The following is a 27872-nucleotide window of genomic DNA, read 5'->3' as shown; positions in this document are numbered from 1 at the left end:
GCAGGGTCGCTTGGCTCGGCCTGGGAGGAGGGGACTGGGCCTGCCTGGACTGCTTCTACCAGGTTGATCTCAGTCCTTGGGAGAGGCTTTGCCCTGGAGGAGGTGGGAATGGGGGGTGGGCTGAGGGGAAGGTGAGGGGAGCAGGAGTGGGGAGAACAAGGGAATCCATGGCTGATATGTAGAACTGAATTGTATTGCAAAATAAAAAAAAATAAAAAAAGATACTGTTCTCACTGATCTGATAATTGGGGTTCTTCATTCTAATCTTCTATTTTCCTTTGCCATTATAAGCATTTCATAAACAACTGAGACACTTTACTGTGTTGTACTTACCAAGGTCAGATTGAAGGGCCAATATGGGGTAACAAACATTTAGAGATCGCCACTTACATGGCACCCCTTCCCTTGAGACATAGGCCAAGCTTCCACCTCTGCCTTGATGTTTTCAAGGGTACAAGCCCAGGTTCCATTCTGTATCAGCACTTCACAGATGGGGGATGATAACAGCAAGATGCCTTCCAAGATGTGAACATTGAACCACTGTTCTGGATATGAAGCAGTTTCGATATTTCCTTTGTCTCCATATTTGCCTGACACCAGGAAGTATTAAAAAGCATACCAACATGACAGCATAGCCAATTAGAACTGTAAAAGATGATAAAATATGCAATCTTCTTTACTCTTCAAATGAAAGCACAGGAATGAAAACTAATGCTCAGGAAGTATAAACAGCTGAGCCACATGACAGCCTTAATATTTCTGAAAATTTTCTGAGCCTTGAACCATTGCTATTTCTGTTATTCTGTGTTGCTCCAGGCCTATAGATTTTCATACTCAGGTCTATTTGACTGTGGAGAGATAGTGATGCTCAAAAGGTGACACTACATTCATAAATTTAGTCTATCTAGAATGTTGTTCAAGAGTAGAAGTGTAATGTTGATAACACTCTTTGAAATTTCATAGACTGTAGATCTTCCAACACCCATTTGAGTGCACAAAGGATTATGTGACTTTCTTTAGGACCACCAATAGTTAGACATTAGTATTGTGAACTGAACACAATGTCGTATCCAAGAATGTATGAGATACATTATGTGAAGTAATATCTCCCATTGCTTGCCTGCTTTTAAAACTATAGTGTCTTTTATAACTTGCAAAGAACATACATATTATTTATTATGTAGGTGCAAATACAGTATGCAAATAAAAGGAATGATGATTCTCATTTAGAATGCCCTTAAAGTAAGGCTACATCATTTCTTACTTTAATATATAAATGCAAATGAGGAGGACCCAAGACTCTAGACTAGAATAATTTGGGGGCTTAAAAGGTACCTTCATACTCTAACCAAGAATTCATAGGCAAGTGTCACCTGAGTCATCATGGAAGTGAGAACAAGCAAATACATCAGAAAATAAAGCTTGGCTGAGGGCACAGAGTCCATAGGGAGAAGAACAGTAGCTCTTCATGCTTCTTCTAGTCTCCTCCCAAAACAAGTAAAGCAGAATTGTGTCATCGAAAAAGATAGAAAATACCAGCCTACATAAAAAGTTCAAGACATGGAAGGAAACCAAATAGCTTGGGTTTTGAAATACTCTCTTTAATTTTTGACATGCATAATATATATCCAAATGTCTTTACATATCGGCCTCATACATCAAGTAGATACCCAAATGGCCCAAATTTTAAACTGAAGCTTTCACTTAAAGAATTTATATATGAAGAAGAAAGGGTGTATATTTCTAGAGCAGTGCCCCAGACACTACCCTGGTACAGCTATCTGAGACAGGAAATGCATTTTAGGGTTCTTTTCACCATGATATTGAAAGCATACACTTTTCTTAACTTCTGAATAAACTTTTGATGCATACTTAAAGAATCAAAGTGTGCCTTAAGTGTGCTTCTAGGACATTGCAAAATGTAAATAAAATAAGATGAGGTGAATTACTGCAATAAATAATATCATATACCAGACACTTTGAAATGAGCCCTAAATATAAAGTTCCAATATTCATTTTTACTACTCCCACATTAGTGACCTCATGCAACCTGCCCTAATAAGAAATTTTGTAAGTTTTTTCATAAAGGAAATGATGCTATATCATGACCTTGATCATGCTTCAGATGTTATTATATCATCACCTCTTAGGAGCAAGTCATGGTCATTCCCAGTTGAGTTTGCTGGAGAATATTTTAGTGGAGAATGAATTTATTCATGTGAGGTTAAGAGATACCCCAGAACTGTAAGACCCATCATTTATAATATTTTCTCTGTTTATTTGATCATTCTGATTGGGAATATTAGGATGGTTGTGCTGGTTCTATTGGACTCCTGACCCCACAGTATAGTCTACTTTTTTTCTCAGTAATCTCTGGCTGGTAAACTGTGTTTATGTTTCAGCTGTCACTCTCAAGGTGTGGAGGGATTTCTCAGGGGAGAAACGATCTTATCCTACAATGCATGTGCTTCTCAGATGCTTTTCTTTGCAGATTTTGAAACTATTGGAAGTTGCATCTTAGCCTCAATGGCCTAAAACCATCATGCAGCCATATGTGAATCTCTACAGTACTCCACCAACATGACAAGTACCATATGTATACTGCTTGATGATTCCCATATCAGTGGACTCTTGCAATATTCCATTCATGTTGTCTTCATTTTCCATTTTTATACTATCCCAATGTTGTTAACCTCTTTCTCTGTGACATTATATCATTACTGACTCTTTATTGATCATGCAAATGAGATGGGTTATGTTCATGTTGGCAGCAATAAATGTTGATTCCTCTCTATTGGTCATCGGAGTACTGGAAGACTTCTCTGCCAGCTGAGGGCTGGAAGATTTTCTCCACTTGTGCATCCCACCTCATCAGTGTTTCAGTTTTCTATGGAACAATATGTTCATGTACTTACAACCCAACTTTAGTTACTTTGTGGGCATTCACAAAATGGTAACCTTATTCTCCACCATGATCAGGCCCATGTTGTACCCTCTGGCTTACAGTATGAAGAACAAAGAGACTAAGAGTGTATCTAAGAAGGCTGGTGGAAGGCAGTCTTCAAAATCCTTAGCAAATTAATTGTAGATTATAAGCCACAAGAAATTTCTGTAAACATTCTATCATGTAAGAAAATTTTATTATAATTTTAATACTACAATGTCTCTGAATATAAATTTTGTTTCGTACTTCTCTTTTCTGTATGTTCCCTTATTTTACATTTAAAACTTATTTTTATCATTAAATTAATTCTTTTATTTTGAGATTAAAATTATACATTTCCACTTCAAATACTTTAATATATCCTTCCTTCCTTTCTTTCAAATTAATGGCATTTTATATTACTTCTTATTTTGTACATATGTGTACATGTTTATGCTTAACATATTTCTGAGTATAATATACTCAGTCTGTAAAATAATACTTGTATATATGCTTTCAGGGCTGCCCATTTGTTTTCCTCTTATGATAATGTTCAAGTAAAGTTTATATTTCTTTTGCCAGAAATAAAATGTTACTTCAAACATAATAGATGTATTTATTTATTTTTATTTATGTGTGTGTGTGTGCCTTCATGAGTTTATGAACAGTGATCTTGTGACAGTGCTTTACTTGAGTCTCATGGTATATGTATTCTTTATGCGGTGAAAAAGGCTTCATTGAGTTTTGAAGGACTTTGAGGAGCTTGTAAATTCAGTTAGTAAAGTACCAAAATAATACAATAGGATTTGAAAAAAAAGGATGCCAAAAGTGTCTCTCCTGATCAATGAATTTGACAAGATTGTTGTCCACTTGGATTACCTAGGTGAAAAGTTTTATTGGAAAGCCAATATTGGGGTAGTGAGCTTCTGGTAAGCTTGTAGACATGGTGAGCCTACAACCTGGGAGCTTCATACGCCCTGGGATAGATCCACATGTGGCCACACAAAATAATATTCTGATTAAAAAAATGATATGAAATTGTTTTGTGGGTTTTTTTTTGTTTTTTTAAACTCAATTTGTAGTTCTTGACATTGAACTCTGTATCTAGAAACATAGTCTCACAATGTCAAAAGTTGGATATGCCTGAAAATATTAGCAACAGTTCAATATAGTCATGAATGAAAAGTAGAGTTCAGGTGAAAAAATTATGTTTGTTCTATGGGGTTGGCAGTTATTCCCCAGAAATTAATTTATTATCCTGAAAGAAAGTATGTTAGGGATTGAGATTGATCTTCTGATCATTGGTGACTTCAACAACATGGAGCAACATGCTTGTGAGAAGGCAAGAACCACAGTGCTGTCAGGGAACCTATCAGGACCTTCCCACCAGCTCCAGCAGCAGGTAAAGCAGGCTAGAGTGCTTAAACCTGACATGCCTACCTTTGCTACAATCCATTTTGTATAACAAGTTTATAATCCTTTTAATTTTGAGGTTTTTAGAATGATAGGCAGTCAGTATAAAATTTAGATGCCCTGCCTAGGTCCATAGGGGATATCAGTTTCATGGACAAATAAATAGTGACACAAATTTGTTGAACTCTTAACATGTTCCTCATGCTATATCCTAAGCTCTGAGCATGTGTCTGCTCACTTTATCATTATGATTCACCCAAGAATAAAACACATCACTATTATTTTTGTATGTTTTTTCTGAAATTTTTGGATATAAATACCTTGAGGAAGGTCATACCTCCAGAGGTGGCAACTTAGGATTCAAAATTAGGTCACTGGATCACACAAATCAAGAGTCTTACTCTAATTAACTTTGGTATGGATTTGAATGAGAAGACTATCCCAGAGGCTCATGTATTTGAACACCTGGTCCCCAGATGATAATGACATTTAGGAAGGTTATAGAACCTGTTGAAGGTACATTGCTGTTGGAGGACTGAGGGTAGGTTTTGAAAGTTTACAGCCTCACTCTTCATCCAGTTCTCTTTTTCTGCTTTCTGTATGGGGAAGAACTGTGATCAGTCAGCTTCCCAATCCTGCTACCTGTTGGCATGTTTTCCCCACCATCGTGGACTCTAAGTGTTTGGAACCATAAATGTAAACAAACTCTGTCATCTGTGAGTTGTTTTTGGTCATGGTCTTTTATCACAGAAACAGAAAAATAGCTAGTATAACCCAATTGATAAAAGATAGTACTCAGGCAGACCAGAAAGACAGGGAATTCCAATAATGGTGAAAAGAGTTTAGATGAGGTAGGAGGCTCTGCTCCTGTGATCTAGTCTTTTTTTACTGCTGACAAAAGGCAGGGGACTTTATATGCCACTGATAAGGACCAATGGCTCTCAGATACAGAATGTGTTTTTCAAAGGCATCTTGTTAGAGGAACAGTAAGTAAATTGTGCTCACTTAGATCTAAATGATCCATTCGGAGAGACACTTCAATGAAGGATGTCAAAGACAGTAACTATAATGTGATTACTTAGATTTAACATGATGAATAATCCAATGTCCCTAGAACTCCACTTTTCTGAATGATACTCCTGATGAGTTCACCTTGCAACTTTGTTTACTGGGACAGAATTCTTTAACATTTGTCCTTGTAACAAATCATATTTTAGGGTAATATTGGAAGAGAGAGAGAGAGAGAGAGAGAGAGAGAGAGAGAGAGAGAGAGAGAGAGAGAGAGAGAGAGAGAGAAAAGTAACCTTTAGAGATAAGCCTTGGAAGAACACACACACATACACATAAAAATATACTTTAATGTGACTCTTCTTTAAGAAACCCTCACTTGTCTTGTCAGGATTCTTAACCCAGGGTCCATAGAGCACCTTCCATTCTGCTTTTAAAAGCTCTAACTGGGCATCATATTGTCTCTCCTTGAAACATATTTCTCCATTCAAGACACAAATCCAGTTTATCTTGGGTACAGATCTCTGGAAAAGAACTATTCAGGCAGATTCCAGTGTATTAAGGAGCTGTGTCCCTAAGACTAGTGAAAGTTCCACCACAGGACTTGAGATCAGAAAAACAATAAATTCTCTTACTTTTTGAAGAAGTAACTCTTTTCTGCAGTTTAGTTATAAGGTATCTTATTGTATTATTTAAGTAAATTGAATGGAGTTTAAGGTAGGAAGAACATTAAAGTTCTGAGAACTAAAAAAAAATAAGGATGCATAAGATGAGGACTATGCAAAATAGACCTACAGAATGATCATTTCATCATATATATCTATATTATATCATTATATTTTACAATGCACTTATATTCATTATGTATTGCAATTTAAAAATAAAACAAATATGAATAAATTAAACCAAACTAGATCTGTGGTGGTAAAAAAAAATGGATATTTTCCTTACAAAACATAAGCTGAAAGAAAATTTTGTGTTGAGGTCATACCAAGTCTTTTGTGGTAAAGCTGTATATTTGGAGAGGGGAAGAATGTGATCAAACATATTTGAATTGAAACTTGTTTTAAATAATGAAAAATATAATAATGAATGCAGACAAGAATTCTATGACGTGTGCAGAGACTTCAATGAAGTTTGTTGTTGTTATTTTTCTGTCTAACATGGATGTAGTTCAGTAGAACTGATGATTGTAAGTTTAGTCCCTGAACTGCTATTCCCCAACATCTTCATAAACACTCTCAAAAAAATGCTAACAACCCTCTGAAGTGTTTGTTTGGATCATAGGCCTCTAGAGATATGAAATCACATGACACTGCTCCCCTTGATATTTGCAAAGCCTGTCTCCTGTAACTTGAAGTTTTAAAGCACAAGCCCAGAGTTACTTCCAAAGCAGTTTCAGATGTGGAAGAAGAATACACAAGGAGATGATTTCCTGGATGTGGACATTGGGTCAATGCTGTAGATGTGAAAGTTTTACATATACATATCCCATCTTTTCAGACCTTCTGCCACTACTTGCCGGTTCCTAGGACAACAGTAAGTATTTTAAAGGCACACATCCTAAACAAGACACTCATATCCCCCTCTCTGAGGTTGGGGAAATATTTTAGAGGAAGTTGCAGAAAGTACGCTGGAGTAGAATGATGGTTTAGAGGAATACAAAATATCATACTCTAGACTCTACATAAAACTATTGAAATTACTGTAGTTGCCTGCACTGGGACCAGAAAAGACTACCAAAACTACATCAATGAAGGGGAAGATTTTCACAGGGCACAAAACCTTACCTCTGAAATACTGGCTATTGCTAGACCCTGGAAGAGCAGGAATGACTCTCTGCATTTGTATACGCACTACTAGCTCATCAAGTGTCAACAGATTACTACTGACCCACATGTGTACAAAATGTGCAGTTTATCACAGTGGGTCATGAAACAAAATGAACAAACATGAACATGTGAAAGATTTGTGGGGAGGAGGAATGTTAACTGGGGTTATAAAAAGGGAGGCTGAAAACGGACAATATTCCTAAAAATATATTTGCAAAATCATCTAAAAACAAGTTTGAAGAATAAAATCTACAAACAAGTAATTATCCATAGCAAGTTAGATTTGTAATAGGGGATAGAATGCCCAACCATTTTAAATTTACTAATGAGAAAAAAAATGAAAAATAACATCCAGACATTTTAAACCCTTAAAGAACAGACCACCATTTCTGACAGTCTTCTCACTCTGGGCTCACTTTTCATTCCATTAAATGTCATTAAAGTATAAAACTCTCTAAGGTCAGATAATCAGATTCCATTAGAAAAGGTTAAGATGATAGCTACCCTTAAAGGAAGATGGGGCAGCAGCACCTCCTGCTTTGAATAAGAAGGATGCTTGGTGCAGAAAATAAGTAAGACGAACATTTCATAGTCAAACCTGTCTTCAGGGTACAAAGGCTGTTTCTTAATGAAGTTACCATAGTACAGTCACTTGTTACTTTCTCTACCATGCAGGGAAATACAGCCAGATGCACTATGAAATATGACTTGGTTGTGAGAGTAAGAATATAGGAAAACTAAGAGAAATTCTTCCATTTTATTGTTTTCATTCTTTAAATACAAATGAAGTAAATAAATTAATGCTGTTGGGAAAAAGAAATGTTCTGTAGGAAAAAGAAAAATTATATGAAGAGAGAGCAACAAATCTTTGCTTCTGCCTTTTTGAAAATTGCTTCTTTACTTATTGTTTTTAATTTGTGTCTGGGGATTGAACCCAGGGTATTGTCCAAGCTGGCAAGCTCGCTACCACTGATCCTTAACCCTTAGTTCTTTTTTGTTTGTTTTTCTTTTTAATATATTTATTAGAGTATGTATTTGTGGTGCACAAACATGGCATAATATACATGGGAAGTCAGTCTTTCCTTTCACCAGGTGGCACCAATTCCATATACTCACTATGCCATCCCACTGACCTACACCTTTACTTTGACATGTTTGACTATATCAGTACTTAAGTAAGAATGTATTCCATAGAAGGTGCCAATATTTAAAGGAAATTATCCAACAAAGGTTCTCATTAATTGTGTAGAAATTAATTAGATCTAAGTGTCCCTAGAGGAGTGTCACAGATCATTGGATATATTTAAAGTAGTGAAGGATATATTGGAGAAGGGAAACACATTTTAAAATTTGTTGTATAATAACAAATTTTGATGACCTGTTCTTCACAGTGTTCTCTGCTGGGTAAGTTTTCAATGTTTAGCTTAAACAAGAATGTTTGTAGCTATTAGAAATGGTTATAATTAATATTATACAGTTTAGTTTAGAACAAACTATACAGTTGTAAATACAGTCAAATGAAATTGAGCCCCACACTTATGATATGGAACACTTGTAGCAGCCACTGCCTACAAAGAAGTTTGAATTACCAGTTGTATCATATCCACATGAACAAACTTTACCTGCTCCTACCCAGTTTTCAGTGTGTCATTATGCATGTAACTTCTGCTCTGGATAGAAAGACAAAATTATAGGCACAAGAACTTGCTCACGTTTTTTATTTGATAGTGATTATCAGCTAACTTTTTTTTTTATCTCCTCTTAGGCACATCACACAGCAATTCCCAAGTGACTTTCATGGAGAATATTTCAGAAGTGACTGAATTTATTCTTGTGGGGTTAACAAATACCCCAGAGCTTCAGGTCCCTTTATTTATCATTTTCACTCTCATTTATTTGATCACACTGATTGGGAACCTCGGGATGATCATGTTGATTCTCCTAGACTCTCGACTCCACACTCCCATGTACTATTTCCTCTGTAACCTCTCCCTTGTGGACTTTGTTTATGCTTCAGCAGTCACTCCCAAAGTAATGGAAGGGTTTCTCACAGAACAGAAGGTCATATCCTTTAACGCATGTGCTGCCCAGATGTTCTTCTTGATAGCCTTTGCCACTGCTGAAAGTTTCCTCCTGGCCTCAATGGCTTTTGATCGTCATGCAGCAGTATGTAAGCCCCTACATTATTCAAGCTCCATGACAAGGACCACATGTGTCCTAATTGTTACCTCTTGCTACATCAATGGACTTCTGCAATCTTCCATCCATGTTGCTTTCACTTTCCACCTCTCCTTCTGTCATTCCAATGTGAATAATCACTTTTTCTGTGACATTCCCCCAATACTTGCTCTGTCCTGTTCTGATATTCACATAAATGAGATTATAGTCTTTATGTTGGCCACATTTGATGTTGTTTTTGCTCTTGTGGTTATCTTGAACTCTTACTTACTTATTTTCATTGCAATCTTGAGGATTCGTTCAGTAGAGGGTCGAAAAAAGGCCTTCTCAACCTGTATATCACACCTCACCACTGTTTCTCTCTTCTATGGGACAATCATCTTCATGTACTTACAGCCCAACTCCAGGCACTCTATGGACAGAGACAAAATGGCATCTATGTTCTACACCATGATCATCCCTGTGTTGAACCCTCTGGTCTACAGCTTGAGAAACAAAGAAGTCAAGAATGCATTCAAGAAGGTTGCTGGAAAAATGCTGTCTTCATGGGGCTTAGTCAACTAACTAAGCTTTTTCAAGGCATGAAAAACTTTATTGGGCCTGTATTGTCTAATAATATCTTCAATTGTAATTATTTCTTATCTGTGATTTTCATGTGAAACTTCATTGTTCATTTTTTGGGAATATAATTTAGAGTAAACTGTGATCATCTTGCCAGAAACAAGATTTAATTCAGTTCAAAACCAAAATTATAATACCAGGTATACTCAACATCACATACTACTCCACATAGTTGGTATAAAGTGTCTTAAAAGCATGAATATATATATTATGCTCTCTTCTTTATCTATTCTCTGCTGACTCTCTAAGACACTGTCTTTCCTATTTACCAGATCAGATCTCATATAAAATGCTATTCCTCTCTCTGTTACTTCTCAACTCACTTACACCAAAATGGTATCTTTTTATTATCATAATTTTTTATTTACTAAGGATATGTGCTAACATTTGAAGATTTCAAGATTCTCTATTGATAGAGAATATTTGATATTTGTCTTTCTGGATTTGGGTTAACTAATTCAACATTATCTTTTCTTGTTACATCCATTTACCTGCATGGTTCAAGTTTTCCTTTTTATTTACAGTTGAATAGTATTCCAGAGTATATCTACAATATTTACATTATCCATTCATTATTTAAAAGGATTTTAGATAGTTTCCATTTCCTAAGTATTGTGAATAGAGCATCAATGAACATAACTCTGAAAATGTCTGTGGAATAGGATGTTGAGTCTTTGGGCATATGCCAAGGAATAATATATCTTGATCATATATATAGTATGGCTTGATCATACCATTTTTAGCATTCTGAGAATTCTCAGTACTGATTTCCATAGTGGCTACACATGTTTAAAAACTCACCAACAGTAAATGAATTTTCCCTTTTTCTTGCACCCCTTTTAGTATTTGTTATTTTTAGCTCATTGACACAGGAAAGGACATTGAATAGGATACTAATAACACAGACTAAAGACATAATAAATGCCATCTCATAAAACTGAATGCTTCTCTATGTCAAAGTAAACCATCATTGAGAAAATAGACAGCATATATAATCAGAAAAGATCTTTTCAAATTATACTACTCATAGAGGCTATCTAATGAATGTATTAAAAAAAACTTCCTAAAGGATGAAAATGAAGAAATAAATAACCCAACTGCAAATGAATTATAATATTAAACAGAATTCTCAAAAGATTATATGCAAATGGCCAAGAAACATTTAAAGATGTCTTCACCATTCTTAGTCATCAGGAAAATTCAAATTAAAACTATTTTGAGATTTCATCTTATAAGAGCCAGAATGGCGAAGAACAATAAAACAAAGGACAGCAAATATTGAGGAAGCATGTGCAGAAAAAAAACAGGAACACTTATTCATTGCTGCTGGGGATATAAGCTTGTATAGCCCTTTTGGAAATCAGTGTGGTGCTACCTCAGGAAGCTGAGGATAGGACTACCTCAAGACACAACTATATCATGTTTGGGCATTTATCCAAATGGTTATATATCCTACTTCAGAGAAACTTGCTTATCCATGTTTACTACTTCTCTGGCTACAGCCTAGAAGTCCATGAATTAATGATTGTTTAATGAAAATGTGATACATTTACCCAAAAGACTATAATTCTGCTGTTATGAGAAATAATATTATGAAATTTACATGCAAATCATCATGAGTGCATTAAAACAGAACAAAAAGGATTCTGATATATGTGAATTTTAGCTTTCAAGAGTTCAGTATGGAAGGCCTAAACATCACAAGATATTTCCAAGGCTCCTGGTTATTCTTCACAACCTTTTCTGATGACAACATTTACATAAATTGGAGATCTCCATCTGGTCCATCCCCAACAAGATCAGGGAGTAGCATGGAAGAGGGGTAGGAAAGATTGTAGGATTCAGAGAACATGGAGAATGTGGTCTACTGAATCAACTAATCAAGACTCATATGGGCTCACAGAAACTGAGGTGGCAAGCATGGGACTTGCAGGAGTCTGCACATCGTCACTAAGTATATGTTATGTATGTTTATGGCTCTTATTTTGGTATTTATGCAAGACTCCTAGCAGTGAGAACAGGGCTCCCAGGGGCATCCCCAAATAAACTAGCATTTAGCAGTCTGTCTTTGTTCTGTATGCTTAGTGTTTTGATTATTATGGGCCAAGAGGACTTTCTTTTCTGTTCCAATCTATTTGGTGTTTTGTATACTTTTTGTTATTTTATAGGCATCTTCCTTAGGTTAGGGGAAATTTATTCCATGCTTTTGTTGAAAATATTTTCTGGGCCATGGAGCTGGAATTCTTCTCTTTCTTCTCTTCTTACAGTTCTTATGTTTGCTCTTTTCATAGTGTCCCAACTTTCCTTATTGTTTTGCATGAGGAGTTTTTAGATCTATCATTTTCTTTGACCAATGTATCCATTTATTTTTATCATATCTTCAATGCATGAGATATTCTCGTCTATTTCTACTATACTATTGGTGATGCTTGCCATTGTAGTTCCCTGCTTGAATTTCTAATTTGTTTCTTTCTGGAAAATTCCTTCAGTTCGTGTTCTCTTTATCACTTTTATTTCCTTTTTAGATCTTAAACAGTTTTATTAGTTTCTTCCACTGTTTGTGTTTTCTGACATTTCTTTAAAGGTTTATTTACTTCCTCTTTAAAGACCTCTATTATCTTCATATAGTTGGCTTTAAGATCTTTTTATTGTGCTTCAGCTATGTTGGAATATTCAGGGCCTGCTGTGGTAGGTTAGCTTGGCTGTAGTGGAGACATACTTCTCTAGCCGTTATTGATTGTGTTCTTATGCTGGCTTCTACACAACTGGGTTTGATATGATTATAGGCCTTAGTGCTTATTTGTGAATTTGTCTTTGTTGGGTGGGTGTTTATTTCTTGGTTTCTCTTTCCTCTATATTTTCAGGGTATGATGGCTGTGTTTTGCCTGTTTTCCTGGCCTGCTTAGCTGGTGTTTTCACAGTAATATAATTGCAAGGGCACAATGAGAATAACTAGCCTCCCCTAAGTTTTTAATGATGTTTTATTCATTATCTGATAATTTCCTATACTGATACAATGTGTCTTGAGCATATCTATCTATCTACTGATACCTCTCTTCAAACCCTCCCAGTGTCCCTCACCTTGTCTCCCAAGTTTATGTCCTCCTTATTCCACTGTCATTAATAATCTCCTGAATTCAATTAGTAGAGTTTCCCAGAGGCACATGGGTACCCACAGCTTTAATTACTTCTTTCCTAGAAAGAAGAATAGGAGCTACAGATACTACCATGAATAAAATCTCCAGAGGTGTCCAAGTCTACATAGTTTTTCTTGGTCTTCATGTTTTAACTTCTTAAATAACAACATTCTTAATGCCATGGTTCAGAAGAGTTTATCTATGCAGTTGAATGGTAGTCACTCTTACCTTTTTCATGGCCACCACTTGAGTAAGGATTTTCTGTCAGTCTTCATACATGGTTAAAAAAAACATTCCAAGATTACAGCTATATTGACAGAATTTAAATTGGTATGATGTCCTGTAGACCCTTCTTCTTTTTCTTAAGTCAGAAACAATAGATTATATGAGATATAAAATCTTCTAATTTTTGTTTTGTAAGTAAGGCAAGTATGTGGGCTTCCTTGAAAGAGCAAGAATTAATAGAGGCTCAGAAGTGGATGCATATTACTGCTCTTTCTTCATTTTTCCATGTCTCAGAGAACATGAATGTGTTCTATAACTACCCGAAAAGAACTGTGTAACCAGTTCTATGGCTGACTTAATTAAGTCACATTCACACTGTGGGATTTACTGTCCTTTCTTCCAAACAACTGGTAGCCTTATACATTGCATAAACATTGACAGTGAGGGGTGTAGCTCATGGAAAAGTAGTTGGGCAGAAAAATCTACTGTGAGTTATGTTAAAGGAGAAAGGGATGATGGAAAAAGTTTCTTAAAACAAAAACTAGAGTGAGTTTAATGGTATGAATGTATAAAGTTCCATTTTTGAAAATTCAGGTAGTCTCTTAACACATCATGTATATGAACCAAGAACTAAGACATTCTGAATAGCTGCGATTTTTGGCAATTTCCCATTTTCATTCCTATTATGGCAGATAAACATGCAAAAAAATTAAACTGATCTGTAAATTTGAAAAAACGCTGTATGATTCAATACCATCCTATATAGATTTTAACAGTTTCCCTACAATTTCATTGAAGTTATCATTACATTTGCATACTTTAGAAATGATGAGGCTTGATGAAGACATGAGTCTTAAAATATTTTGGGTATTTTTCAAAGTGAATAAATAACTTTAGAAGATCAGGTAACTTCTTAAATGCTGCTTCTTCAATAGTAATAATACACATTCCTGTATAAATCTCCCTTTAATTGGTCTTGGTGACTTTATTATGGTGTGACAAGATGAATGAAAGGATAAGTTGATGGAAAGTAGACTTTTGTCAAATGAATGATATTCCTTTAATGTAAGAAACTGAGGAAAACTGGGTGACAGGGAATTGCAGGAGAGGCATTCAGTGTGTTCCGAAGAACCAAGAACACACTGAAGAGGATAGCCACTCGGTGGTGTAAGTGAGGAAAAAAGGCAACACGAGGAGGGAAAGGACAGAATGACCTGCAGCTGAGGCACTCCTGGAAAGCCTCCACCTAAATCAAATCACCACAAAAGCCAGGCCACTCTTCTATCCAAACATACATGGAAGGTAACACTCTCTGGATAGGCTCAAAGCCAATATTTTACTGTCTTTTATAGGACTGTGTTATTATATATTATATTATTATATATATTATCACAAATATATTATTGAAATAGATATAGGAATATATATTATTAGAATATAAGCCGGGCGGTGGTGGCGCACGCCTTTAATCCCAGCACTCGGGAGGCAGAGGCAGGCGGATCTCTGTGAGTTCGAGGCCAGCCTGATCTACAGCGCGAGATCCAGGAAAGGCGCAAAGCTACACAGAGAAACCCTGTATCGAAAAACCAAAAAAAAAAAAAAAAAAAAGAATATATACAGAAATATATAATTATTGGAATATGTGTGTGTGTGTGTGTGTGTGTGTGTGTGTGTGTAATAGGATCATAATAATACCTCAAGTTGAATTGAATACACTGTTTACTTTTCAGTGTTCAGGGAAGGTGGGCCAGGTCAAATGAAACACAAGTAGTGAATAGACCAAAGTGCTAGGTACACTATAATTGATGATTATCTGCCTGAAACTTTCAGAAATGCATCAAGCTGAAGTTGCTGCCATTACCTGAGTTATTGCACATCTACTACACATAGAGAATGTTTCATCTCTTACCTAGGTATCCTGCGTTCGCTGCTCAGTTCATATTGTCATTGGTAAAATACTTTAGAAATAAATCCACACGAAAGAGTCAGGATAATTTTAATAGAGTTTGATAGGAAAAACAATAATGCAGGCAACTTGCAAATCTAGTAGCTTCTTGTAGGAGGAAGATGGACAAAAGGGAGAGAGAAAAATCATACTGTTTTGAGTTATGTCCACGAAATTTGTTGTGTTCTACAATGGTGGTCCTTAGGCAGCTACATTGAGGAAGAAGAGGAGGGTTTCAGCGAAAGACTGAAAAAGTCCAGAGTTTCTGATAATATATGCTTAGGGTAGTACCAAAATATAGATAAAGAAAAAGGAAAAATATGATCACTGCAAAGCCACAGTACTTATTTCAGAGGAAACCCTATTTCTGGTCCTTGTGTCCCAGGACAAAGAACGACACCTGGAACATATACTTAGAAATATTAACAGAACTCTGAAATTCAAATAATGCTGAGTTCTTGCTAATTTAGGCATGTAATTATATTTTATGCTATATTTAATTTAATTAAAATTCTGCCTTTAATCCCAGCATTCGGGAGGCAGAGCCAGGTGGATCTCTGTGAGTTCCAGGCTGGCCTGGTCTACAGACAGAGATTCAGGACAGGCACCAAAACTACACACAGAAACCCTGTCTCGAAAAACCAAAAAAAAATTCTGATTGGATTCTGATACTTGGGAATCATCATGGGTTAAATAAAGCCAATGACTCAATACAAATAATGGCATTTAATACATGAGTAATATGAATAAGTTACTCAATTTTTGTGCTCCATAATTTACATGAAAGCATTAATCAACAAATTCTAATATTGTTGAGAAGATACATAGAATGGATATCTATAGGACTGTCTAGAACAGTCCTTGGAAACGGAGCAACAGAGAAAGTGAGCTTTTCATAAGCTCAGGAATGAATTGGGACATCATCCACACAGTATCTATCTCTGTTTATGGAATATAAAAATCTAAAGTTGGGTAACTGATCCCTTAATAATCTTTAAATTCTAGCCACATGTAACATTCTGTATAATTACAACATCAAATTTGATTTGGGGCAAAGATATATTTTCTATAAAATCTCAAAGTACACATTGATGCTCAACAAAAGAATATGCCCATACTTATGCTTCTTAATTTTAATTCTTGTTTATCATTTTCTTATTTTCCCATAGGTGCTTATGGACTATTTCATGATTGAAAGCTGACACTGATGGAGAACAGGACACAAGTGATATAGTTTTTCCTCCTGGGAATCACTGATGTCCCAAGCCTACAGCTTCCCCTCTTCATCAATTTCATCTTTATCTACTCCATCATGCTTTTGGGGAACCTGGTGATGATTCTCTTGGATTGTAGACTCCATTCTCCTATGTACTTTTTCCTATGTAATCTGTCCTTGGTTAATTTTTGTTACTCTTCAGTTATCACCCCCACATTCATGACTGGGCTTCTTGTAGGAGACAAGGTCATTTCCTACAATGACTGTGCTGCTCAGATGTTCCTTTTCGTACTTTGGAAAGTTACCTGCTGGCCTCAAAGGCTTGTAATAGCTATAGGCAGCAGTGTGTAAGCTCCTATGCTATGCCACCCTAATGACTACAAGTGTGTGTCTTTCTATAGGTTCCTATTTCTGTGGTTTCCTGAATGCCTCCATCCACAATTGGAACACTTTCAGTCTTTCCTTCTGTGGGCCCTATGTGATCCATCACTTTTTCTGTGATATTCCAGGAGTTATTGTTCTTTCTTGCTCTGACAGATATGCCACTGAGCTGGTTCTTGTTTATGCAGTGAGCTTCAATGTCATTTTTGCTGTCTTAATTTTCTGATATCCTACATATTCATTTTTATCACAAACTTAAAAATGCAGTCCAGTGTAGGATATCGAAAGGCTATATCCATCTATGCTTCACACTTCAAAGCAGTATCAATTTTCTTTTTTTTTCTTCATTGGTTGTTTTTTGTTTTTTCTTTTCTTTTTTTATTAGAATTTTTTATTCATTTTACATACCAATCACAGATTCCCCTCTTTCCTCCTCTTGCCCCTCCAGCCTTCCCCCCGAACCTACTCCCATTCCCTCCTACAAGAAGGTAAGGCCTCCCATGGGGAGCCAGCAGAGCCTGCTACATTCAATAGAGGCAGGACCAAGCCCCTCCCCCTGCCTCAAGGCTATGTGAGGTGTCCCACCATAGGTAGTTGAATCCAAAAAGTCAGCTGATGCACCAGGGATGTATCCTGATCCTACTGCCAGGGGACCCCTTAAGCAGATCAAGCTACAAAACTGTCTTGCTTAAGCAAAGGTCTAGTCCAGTCCCGTGGAGGTTTCACAGGTATTGGTCTAAATTGCATATAGATCCATAGCTCATGCACAAAGCTCAAGTCCAAGTGGATCAAAGACCTCAACATAAAACCAGTTACACTGAACCTGATAGAAGAGAAAGTAGGAAGTAGTTTTGAATGCATTGGCACAGAAGACTAATTCTTAAATATAACACTAGTAGCACAGACACTGAGAGCAACAGTTAATATATGGGACCTCCTGAAACTGAGAAGCTTCTGTAAGGCAAAGGACATGGTAAATAAGACAAAATGATAGCCTACAGAATGGGAAAAGATCTTCACCAACCCCACATCTGACAGAGGACTGGTCTCAAAAATATATAAATAATTCAAGAAACTAGACATCAAAATATCTAACAATCCAATTAAAAAATGGGCTATAGAGCTAAACAGAGAATACTCAACAGAAGAATATCAAATGGTTGAAAGACATTTAAGGAATTGCTCAACATCCTTAGTCATCAGGGAAATGCAAATCAAAATGACTCTGAGATATCATCTTACACCCATCACAATGGCTAAGATCAAAAACACTGAAGACACCTTATGCTGGAGAGGATGTGGAGCAAGGGGAACACTCCTACACTGTTGGTGGGAGTGCAAACTTGTACAGCCACTTTGGAAATCAGTATGGCAGTTTCTCAGAAAATTGGGAATCAAATTTCCTCAAGACCCAGCTATACCGCTCTTGGTCATAGGAATGCTCAATCATAACACATCTCAACTATGTTCATAGCAGCATTATTTATAATAGTCAGAACCTGGAAACAACTTAGATGCCCCTCAACTGAAGAATGGATTAAAAAAATGTGGTATGGGACCAGTCCCCAGCTCCCATCCTGCCCCATACCTCCCATCTGGACAAGAGGTGAGTGCCTGGGCTCATTCCCAGAGAGGACTGCCCCCAGGTCCCATCCCTGGGAACCAGTCATTCCAGGGAAGACCTGCCCAACTTGGCCCCAGGTTCTGGACATATGGCAGGATCCCCCCTACCCTCACCGGGAAGGTTCCCCTTCTCCAAGACCCCCGGCAGACCCTGCAATCTCCACACCCTGCCCCCACACCCATCCACCTGAGACCCCAGCCACTTCTTGAGACTCAGAGACCAGCCCCCAGCTCCCATCCCACCCTGGAGCTCCCATCTGGACAAGAGAGCTTCCATTTGGACCAGAGAGAGGGGCTGCCTGAATCTGTCAGCTCTGTCTGGACCAAGAGCACTGATAAGTCCAAGAACGAATCCACAAGGAGATGGGCAGACATCAAGACAGAAGTACATACAACAAAATGAAGAACAATACAGCATCACCAGAACCTAGCCCTCCTCCAACAGCTAGACATGAACATCAAAAAAAGGAAGAAGCAGAAGAAAGCAAACTTATGAATAACATCATGAAGAGGCTAGAGCCTTATATAGAAGGAATCAAAAATGAAACTGAGGGAAAGACAAACAAAAAATGGGAAGAACGCTATAAAAAACTAGAGGAAAGGACAAAGCAGAAGAAAACAATAAATCCCTGAAAAAAAATCATGAAAAAGCAATGAAACAGATGAAGGAAACAGTCCAAGACCTGAAAAGGGAAATAGAAAAAATGAAGAAGACACAGAGGGAATGCTGGAAACAGAAAATCTGAGTAAATGAACAGGAAATTCAGAAGCAAGTATAACTAACAGAATGCAAGAGATGGAAGAGAGGATCTCTGGCGTTGAAGATACAGTAGAAGAAATACATTCATCAGTCAAAGAAAACACTGAAGCCAACAAAGTCATGAACCAAAATGTCCAAGAAATTTGGGACACCATGAAAAGACCAAACCTAAAAATAATAGGGATAGAGGAAGGAGAAGAATACCAACTCAAAGGCACAGAAAATATATTCAATAAGATCATAGAACAAAACTTTCCCAACTTAAGAAGGAAATGCCTATGAAGATACAAGAAGCCTATAGAATACCAAACAGACCAGACACCCAAAAAAGTCCCCTTGCCACATAATAATTAAACAACTAAATGTACTGAATAAAGAAAGAATATTAAGAGCAGCAAAGGAAAAAGGTCAAGTGACGTATAAAGGCAAACTCATTAAAATAACATCCGATTTCTCAATGGAGACTCTGAAAGCCAGAAGGACCTGGTCAGATGTAATGCAGACACTAAGAGACCATGGATGCAAGCCTAGACTAATATACCCAGCAAACTTTCAACCGTCATAGACAGAGTGAACAAGACATTCCAAGACAAAGCCAGATTTAAACAATACTTATCCACAAACCCAGCCCTACAGAAAGCACTAGAAGGAAAATTCCAACCTAAGGAAGTCAGATACACCCTTGAAAACACAGGCAATAGATAATGCCACAGCAGTAAACCCCAAAGAAGGGAAGTACACACACACTACCACTAAAATAACAGGAGTGAACAATCACTGGTCATTAATATCCCTTAATATCAATGAACTTAACTCACCTATGAAAAGACACAGGCTTACAGAATGGATACGAAAGCAGGACCCATCTTTCTGTTGTATACAAGAAACACACCTCAAATTCAAAGATAGACATTACCTAAGAATAAAAGGCTGGGGAAAGACTATCCAATCAAATGGTCTTAAGAAGCACGCAGGGGTAGCCATCCTGATATCCAGCAAAATAGACTTCAAACTAAAATCAATCAAAAGAGATCAAGAAGGGCATTACATACTCATCATAGGAAAGATCCACCAAGATGAAGTTTCAATTCTGAACATTTGTGCCCCAAACACAAGGGCACCAACATATATAAAAGAAACATTACTAAAGCTTACACTACATATAAAACCCCCACACATTAATAGTGGGAGACTTCAACACCCCACTTCCACCACTGGACAGATCTCCCAAATCGAAACTTAACAGAGAAATAAAGGATTTAACTGATGTTATGACTCAAATGGACTTAATCGATATCTACAGAACATTCCATCCTAACAAAAAAGAATATACCTTCTTCTCAGCACCCCATGGAACCTTCTCTAAAGTCGACCACATACTTGGCCACAAAGCAAATCTCAACAGATACAAAACAATTGGAATAATCTCCTGCGTTCTATCAGACCACCATGGTTTAAAGTTAGATTACAAAAACAACAACAACAGCAGAAAACCTACAATCTCATGGAAACTGAATAATGCTCAACTGAAACATCAATGGGTTAAGGAAGAAATAAAGAAAGAAATTAAAGACTTCCTAGAGATCAACGAAAATGAAGACACCACATACCCAAACTTATGGGACACTATGAAAGCAGTGCTAAGAGGGAAATTCATAGCACTAAATGCCCACATAAAGAAGTTGGAGAAATCTCACACTAGTGACTTAACAGCACACCTGAAAGCTCTAGAACAAGAAGAAGCAAAGTCTCCCAGGACGAATAGACACCAGGAAATTATCAATTTAAGAGCTGAAATCAATAAAATAGAAACAAAGAGAACAATACAAAAAAATTAATGAAACAAAGAGCTGGTTCTTTGAGAAAATCAACAAGATAGACAAGCCCTTATCCAAACTAACCAAAAGACAGAGAGAGAGCATCCAAATTAACAAAATCAGAAATGAAAAGAGGGACATAACAACAGACATTGAGGAAATCCAGAGAATCATCAGGTCATACTTCAAAAACCTCTACTCCACAAAACTGGAAAATCTAAAAGAAATGGATAATTTTCTGGATAGGTACCACATACCACATACCTAAGTTAAATCAAGACCAGATAAACTATTTAAATAGTCCAATAACCCCTAAGGAAATAGAAACAGTTATTAAAAGTCTCCCAACCAAAATAAGCCCAGGACCAGATGGTTTCAGTGCAGAATTCTACCAGATCTTCAAAGAAGAGTTAATACCAATACTCTTTAAATTGTTCCACACAATAGAAACAGAAGGAACATTAACAAACTCCTTCTATGAGGCTACAATTACCCTGATTCCTAAACCAAACAAGGATGCAACAAAGAAAGAGAACTGCAGACTGATCACCCTCATGAACATTGATGCAAAAATACTCAATAAAATACTGGCAAACAGACTCCAAGAGCACATCAAAACAATTATCTACCATGATCAAGTAGGCTTCATCCCAGGAATGCAAGGGTGGTTCAACATATGAAAGTCTGTCAATGTAATACACCATATAAACAAACTCAAAGAAAAAAAACCACATGATCATCTCACTAGATGCAGAAAAGCATTTGACAAAATCCAACACCCCTTCATGATAAAGGTCTTGGAGCATTCAGGAATACAGGGAACATACCTAAACATAATAAAGGCAATTTACAGCAAGCCAACAGCCAACATCAAATTAAATGGAGGGAAACTCAAAGCAATTCCATTAAAATCAGGAACGAGGCAAGGCTGTCCGCTCTTCCCATACTTATTCAATATAGTACTTGAAGTTCGAGCCAGAGCAATAAGACAACATAAGGAGATTAAGGCGATACAAATTGGAAAGGAAGAAGTCAAGCTTTCCTTATTTGCAGATGACATGATAGTATACTTGAGTGACTCCAAAGATTCCACCAAGGAACTGATACAGCTTATAAACACCTTCAGCAACATAGCAGGATACAAGATCAACTCAAAAAAATAAGTCCATAATATTTATATCTGACATAAATCAATTGTTCTCAGGTATAGGTTTATAAAGAATTATCTTGAGATTTTTGTGATGCAGAATCCTAAGACTTCACTCCAAATGACTTAATTTCACATGGTTTTGATGATACAGAAATCTTGAATCTTGAGGTTAAAATAATTTAAATGATGGAGTATCCACAATGAGGCAAAGAATATTATTTGATCTAATTAATACTGAATTGCATAAACCAAATACAGAATACAGCCAACAAAAATTAATTTACAGGTTAATTAGTGTACTTCATAACTTATATAGTTCTAAGTAACAGCATATGAATTTTCTGGCTTTTTAAGCATTATTTTTCTTAAAGATAATATTTCTGAAATAGTGATAAATAATTAAGTGAAAATCAACAAACAAAACATTTCTTCTAACATATCTATTCCTCTCCTGCATTCTAGATTGTATTTAACCACATCTCTTGCCTATTTTACAAAGCAATATTTTCCATTACTGTGTTTCTGTAGTTTTTTTGTAAATATTCTACTGAATCTAGACAATGGGAAGTATACAAATTCATTACTTATTGGAACAGAAGCCATCAGAAGGATGAAAATAACAATGACCTCTTCCTTTCATTACTAAATAATACTTTGAATTAGATGAAGATATGGAACTCAAGAACACTAGCAATGGGATGTTCATTTTGGAGGGCTTCCAAGGGAATGTTTGATAAAGGAATTCAATACCATAGTTAATATGGAACTACATTAATTATGATCACTAGAACTGATACCCAGAGGGAAGTATACTGGAACTGATACCCAAAGGGAATTATACATTCCTGATAGTAAGAGCTCTCTATCAGCCTCCTTGTCATCTACCAAGCTTGGTATTTACAAGCATTATTAAATGATTAGTCAACAAAAGAATTAAAATTAAGTAACAAATAAATTAATTACTTAATTGTTTAATGATGATAAGAGGGAATAAATGAGTGTCTGAGTGAGAGGAAGCACACAGACCTAACGAATGAGTAAACAACAAGTTGGATTCTCTGTTAGTGATTGCCAGACTCTGGGGCTGATTATTCTATGCTCATAAAGAGGGGAAAACTCTGATGTTACAGGATAGTATCCTTTCCTCTTCTATACCACTGAATTGTAAGTTGTGTACTTTTTCATGTTTTATTAATAAAGCCCAGAACTTATCTCCAAACATATCCTTTACCTTGAATGCTGAAACTGTTTCTTAAGAATATTAGAAAAATGATGAGTTTGAGACAAACCAACAATAGCACTAAACATCAAGATGCTTGATAGGAGAATCTGTACTGGAAAAAAAATGTAGTAGAGGAATACAGCCCATCTTTGAACCTCCACTACCTAATGGACAGAATGTAACTAGAGGTGATGTGAACTGGCATCCATCTAGGGGATTCAGGTATAGTGCTACATACTGACAGAGTATTTTTATTTTTCAAAGATACCTCAGAAAAGGGATTGTCAGCCTCAGAAAAACCAGATTTTTAGTACTCAATGCATTCTCTGTGGAATTCACATGAGAGGCAAATATCTAGAAAACATCAATTGCTGCCTTATAGTCATAACAAAATTATGTCATTAACTCTTCAATATGAAATATTTTCAACTATATTAACATAGTAGTTAAAACCAAAGAACTCTGACAAAAAGGGAGCAATAGAAGTATTTATTTTCTTGAGCTGTCCTAACATTTAATGGGCTAGGATATCTGAAGTACTAAGCACAATGTTTGCTCTACTGCATAAAAATAAATGTAGAAGTGTTTTGGCACAGCCATATCTGATGGGAATGACAAAAGTCATAAGGCCAGCACAGCTGCTTTACAAAGATCGAGCAATACTGAGCCACATGATAACTGCCATGTCAAATTTCGTTTTCATCTCTATCTGCTGCATAATTGAGGAGCTTTTAATATTTGTACAATTTGGGAATATTGGATGGACGGGAAATTTCGTATGGATCATTTATGCCTTCTTCCAGGAGCACTGCTTCTAAGCTTTCAAAGGAAAGTCCTGAACATACTATATCTATCACTTTTAGAGAGATGTCTTTATCTACCTGAAGGTCTTACTGTGCCTTGGAGATTATGACATATGAAGAAACAAGAGGTCCCTTTATGAGGCTATGAAACATTTTTTGAGACATCTGTCCCTGTACTTACTCAGGAACAAAATATTCAAAACAAAGTAAGCTTAAAAATGTCAACAAGATTTGGTGGGCTAGAGGAGTTGGGCACAGATAAGACTGCAAGCCTCTTTCCATTGTTCATTCAGGAAGTTATGTAGCATATATGGCAACAAAGTCAGATTAGCTGAAGATACCTCTGCTCTCCACAGAGAATTACATTGATGAGCAATGAATAGAGTGGAAAGATGATAAAAGAGTAAGATATCAGGACCCCCCCTTTCTTAGAAAAGTTAGAAATACAGACCCATTGTGATGTCATATGACCAAAGAATAACAGAATGCCAGGATTAGACATATAGACAAGTTCTATAAAGATATAAAATATAAACATTGTATTATGCCAAAATTTGAATAATAACTGCTGTAGCTTGGCCAGAGGATTTTTTTGGAGGGGGGACTCTGACCATTAAGAGTTAACAATACATTACTTAGGACATGGCAATATTCCCGTACTGTCTTGAAGAATTTGTGCTGACCTAGTATCCTTGAAGCAACCAGAGCTACCAGCCTGTCATATGCCTCTATTCTTTAAAAAATTGTAACGAATAAAAATGATAACTCTATCAATGATGTCATACCTGAAGGAAAATAATTGGAAATGATAACTCTGTTATGTCATAGTTTATGAATGATGAGTATAATATGAGCAAGAGGAAGTAAAACACATGTCCAAAACCAAAAACGGTATGATCTATGTTTTGGAACATCATGAATGTATCCCTGCTTATTAAATTCTGTATAAATAAAGAAATACTCTGGCTGCTAGTCAGTCAGGCTGTGAGATTCTCACCACCACCATGACCTGGCTTACCTCCATCCCCTGCCAATTCTTTACATCCTCTGCTGGGACCTGTTCACCACCAGGTATGGCTCCAGGCAATGTTTGTTTTATGTTTAGTAAAAACAAACAAACAAACAAACAAACCAGAGAATTGGTCTATGACTTATCTTTGCCTGTCAACTGCAAGATACCATTGTATTTTATCTGCATCTTTATGTTGCTGAACTTCCCAGTAGGGATTTTCAGATGGGTCCATATTGTTCACCTAAGGATATCTTTCTGTGGCTCAAGGACATTTCTCTGTCTAGCTTTGTTAACCAAAACACTTAATGTATTTTTAACATTGAAGCCTTATTATATATAGAATCATATCATTTTTGTCTGTGTGGGGGTATTCAAGATGTGTGAAGATGAAAAGATGGTTCTTCTCATGAAAATTAGTAAATAGAAGCACAAAGTTTTCAGCAAAGTCTTGATCCACTAGTCTAAGCATATAAGATTCCATCCATTTTTTAAAAAAAACTCTCATATTTGGGCTAAAAATACATTCACAAGTATCTGTAGTGCAGAGAATACAAAAATCCACAATGATAAGAGCTAATCTCGTGATGCACTAAATTTTGTGAGTAGAACAGACATTTAAGCTCTGACATCCCTGGGAAAGCAAGGATGAAAAACATGTTCAGGAAGAACAGATATAGGTTTATGTGATTCTAGTCCACAAATAAAGGCTAACTGAAGTATCTGAGTGCTTGTGTAGTTTCTTTCCATGAGTCCCTGGGCCAGTAGTAATATAGAGCAACTGAGTCATTCACTAGGAAAAATATCAAGACAGAAATATCTCAGGAAAAAATTCTGTCACATCAATATAATATCCTATAAATATATGGAGCTTTATTCATTAAAAAATACAAAATGAGTTGCTAGATATTGTTTATTTAAAAAATATCAAACACATTACATCGATATGTGCTGAATTCTCCTGAAATAGAGGTGAATGTACTTTATGAAATAATCACCATAAAACATAATAAAGAGTATAAATCTCAAACAATGAAAAATAAACACACTTTGAAAATGAGAAAAGATACAAATTTTAAAACTTTATTATAAAAATTATATGTAAAGAAGTTAAATATTAAAATTGATAAAAATCAAGAAATAATGGCATAATGTTTGAAAATTTTAAAAATTCAAAATATTACTTAACAAAAAAATGACAGAAACAATGAAAGAAAATTTGACATAGTATTAGTATAGATATTAAATGTATGAAAAAAATTTAATTCCAAACAACTGAATAAAAATCAAGGTCAAATTTAAAAATAACCATATAAGATCTCTTTAGGAAAGACTTCAGTTTATGGGGGAAAATATTTTTACAGTAAGTACTTAATCTTTGTTTGAGCTGAGATAGTTTATTTTTAAAGTAATGAAAATATTAGTAGCTATAGGAATGGAACAGTCAAACAGGAAGGAATCCAATATAGTCCTACATTATACAGTAATTTGTATCTGTACTAAAACTGTTGCTTAATCTGGCAAGGTCTACAGGAAACTAGATGGAATAGTCAAACAGATGGCTGAGTAATGTCATCTGAATAATGTGTGACTCCTGAATGCTACATCTCAGCTTGAGAAACCTCTGCAAACTATACCGTGACTTGACTGACATTTATTTATGGAAACTTCTCATCAATTTATTGCTGAGAAATTCAGTTCTGGCCAACTCATGGGATGACCATCCTTTTGCACTCAAAGTGAGCTTTTTTGCAAAGAATTTAGACTCTTAATAATAAGGAATAGTATGCACAAGGACAGTGAGTGCTGAAATGTGAGGGAATTTTACTAAGGTTTGCAACTTTGTTTCAGTGTGATTAAAATGGTGGTTAATATGGGTCTAGGATCAGAATTAGTATTTATATCACAACAGCCTTCTGAAGGTACTGCTGTGCTGTCTGTAGACTGTCATAATCTGGGTTATGTTATTTTCACCTTGTGTGTTTCTGTTTCTCTAGCACCTAATAAGTCCCCCCTTTTTCTTATTTACCTGCTTTCATGATGACAATATCCAACAAGGAAGTTTTTTTTTTTTTTTTTTTTTTTTTTTTTGGTTTTTCGAGACAGGGTTTCTCTGTGTAGCTTTGCACCTTTCCTGGGACTCACTTGGTAGCTCAGGCTGGCCTCAAACTCACAGATCCGCCTGGCTCTGCCTCCCGAGTGCTGGGATTAAAGGCATGTGCCACCACCGCCCAGTTTCAACAAGGAATTTTTACAATGTCTTCTCTTAGAATTTTGTGTAGATCTTCAAACCCAGGATTTGTGAATTTCTTTGTTTGGGAAATTCTCAAATAATTTATTTCTTAAGTGATGTAAACTTTCATCTTAGATTTCCTTCACCTCCTTGACTACATTAATTTCCAGATGAAAAAGAATTAAATGAATGTTTTTCTTGGTGTCTTTCACAGCTTGTTCATTACATATAATGGTTACTAATTTTGTGTAGATTCTTTATACCATTAAATGATTAAGGTGTTTAGAAGGTCTAAGACCTTTCCAACAATTGTTGGAGTCTTTATATATATATATATATATGTATATATATATATATATATATATATATATATATA

The 27872-nt window shown here is 36.1% G+C and overlaps 1 protein-coding gene and 2 pseudogenes across 1 annotated transcript; all 3 read left to right on the top strand.

Annotated features, from left to right (window-relative positions):
* The first annotated feature begins 2104 nt into the window (after positions 1-2104).
* Positions 2105-2724, top strand: LOC128123760 (olfactory receptor 5B12-like; annotated as a pseudogene).
* Positions 2725-8970: 6246 nt separating this feature from the next.
* LOC128093893 (olfactory receptor 5B12-like) lies at positions 8971-9918 on the top strand. The gene has a single exon (XM_052711764.1). It carries the CDS (start codon positions 8974-8976, stop codon positions 9916-9918), a length of 945 nt encoding a protein of 314 aa, XP_052567724.1. The 5' UTR covers positions 8971-8973.
* A 6676-nt stretch (positions 9919-16594) lies between these two features.
* LOC128123759 (olfactory receptor 5B3-like) lies at positions 16595-17209 on the top strand (annotated as a pseudogene).
* The last annotated feature ends 10663 nt before the right edge of the window (positions 17210-27872 follow it).

Source organism: Peromyscus californicus, unplaced genomic scaffold (genome assembly GCF_007827085.1).
Source record: "Peromyscus californicus insignis strain IS unplaced genomic scaffold, ASM782708v3 Scaffold_4__1_contigs__length_199733344, whole genome shotgun sequence".
Taxonomy (NCBI): domain Eukaryota; kingdom Metazoa; phylum Chordata; class Mammalia; order Rodentia; family Cricetidae; genus Peromyscus; species Peromyscus californicus.
This window is presented reverse-complemented; position numbering and strand designations above follow the sequence as displayed.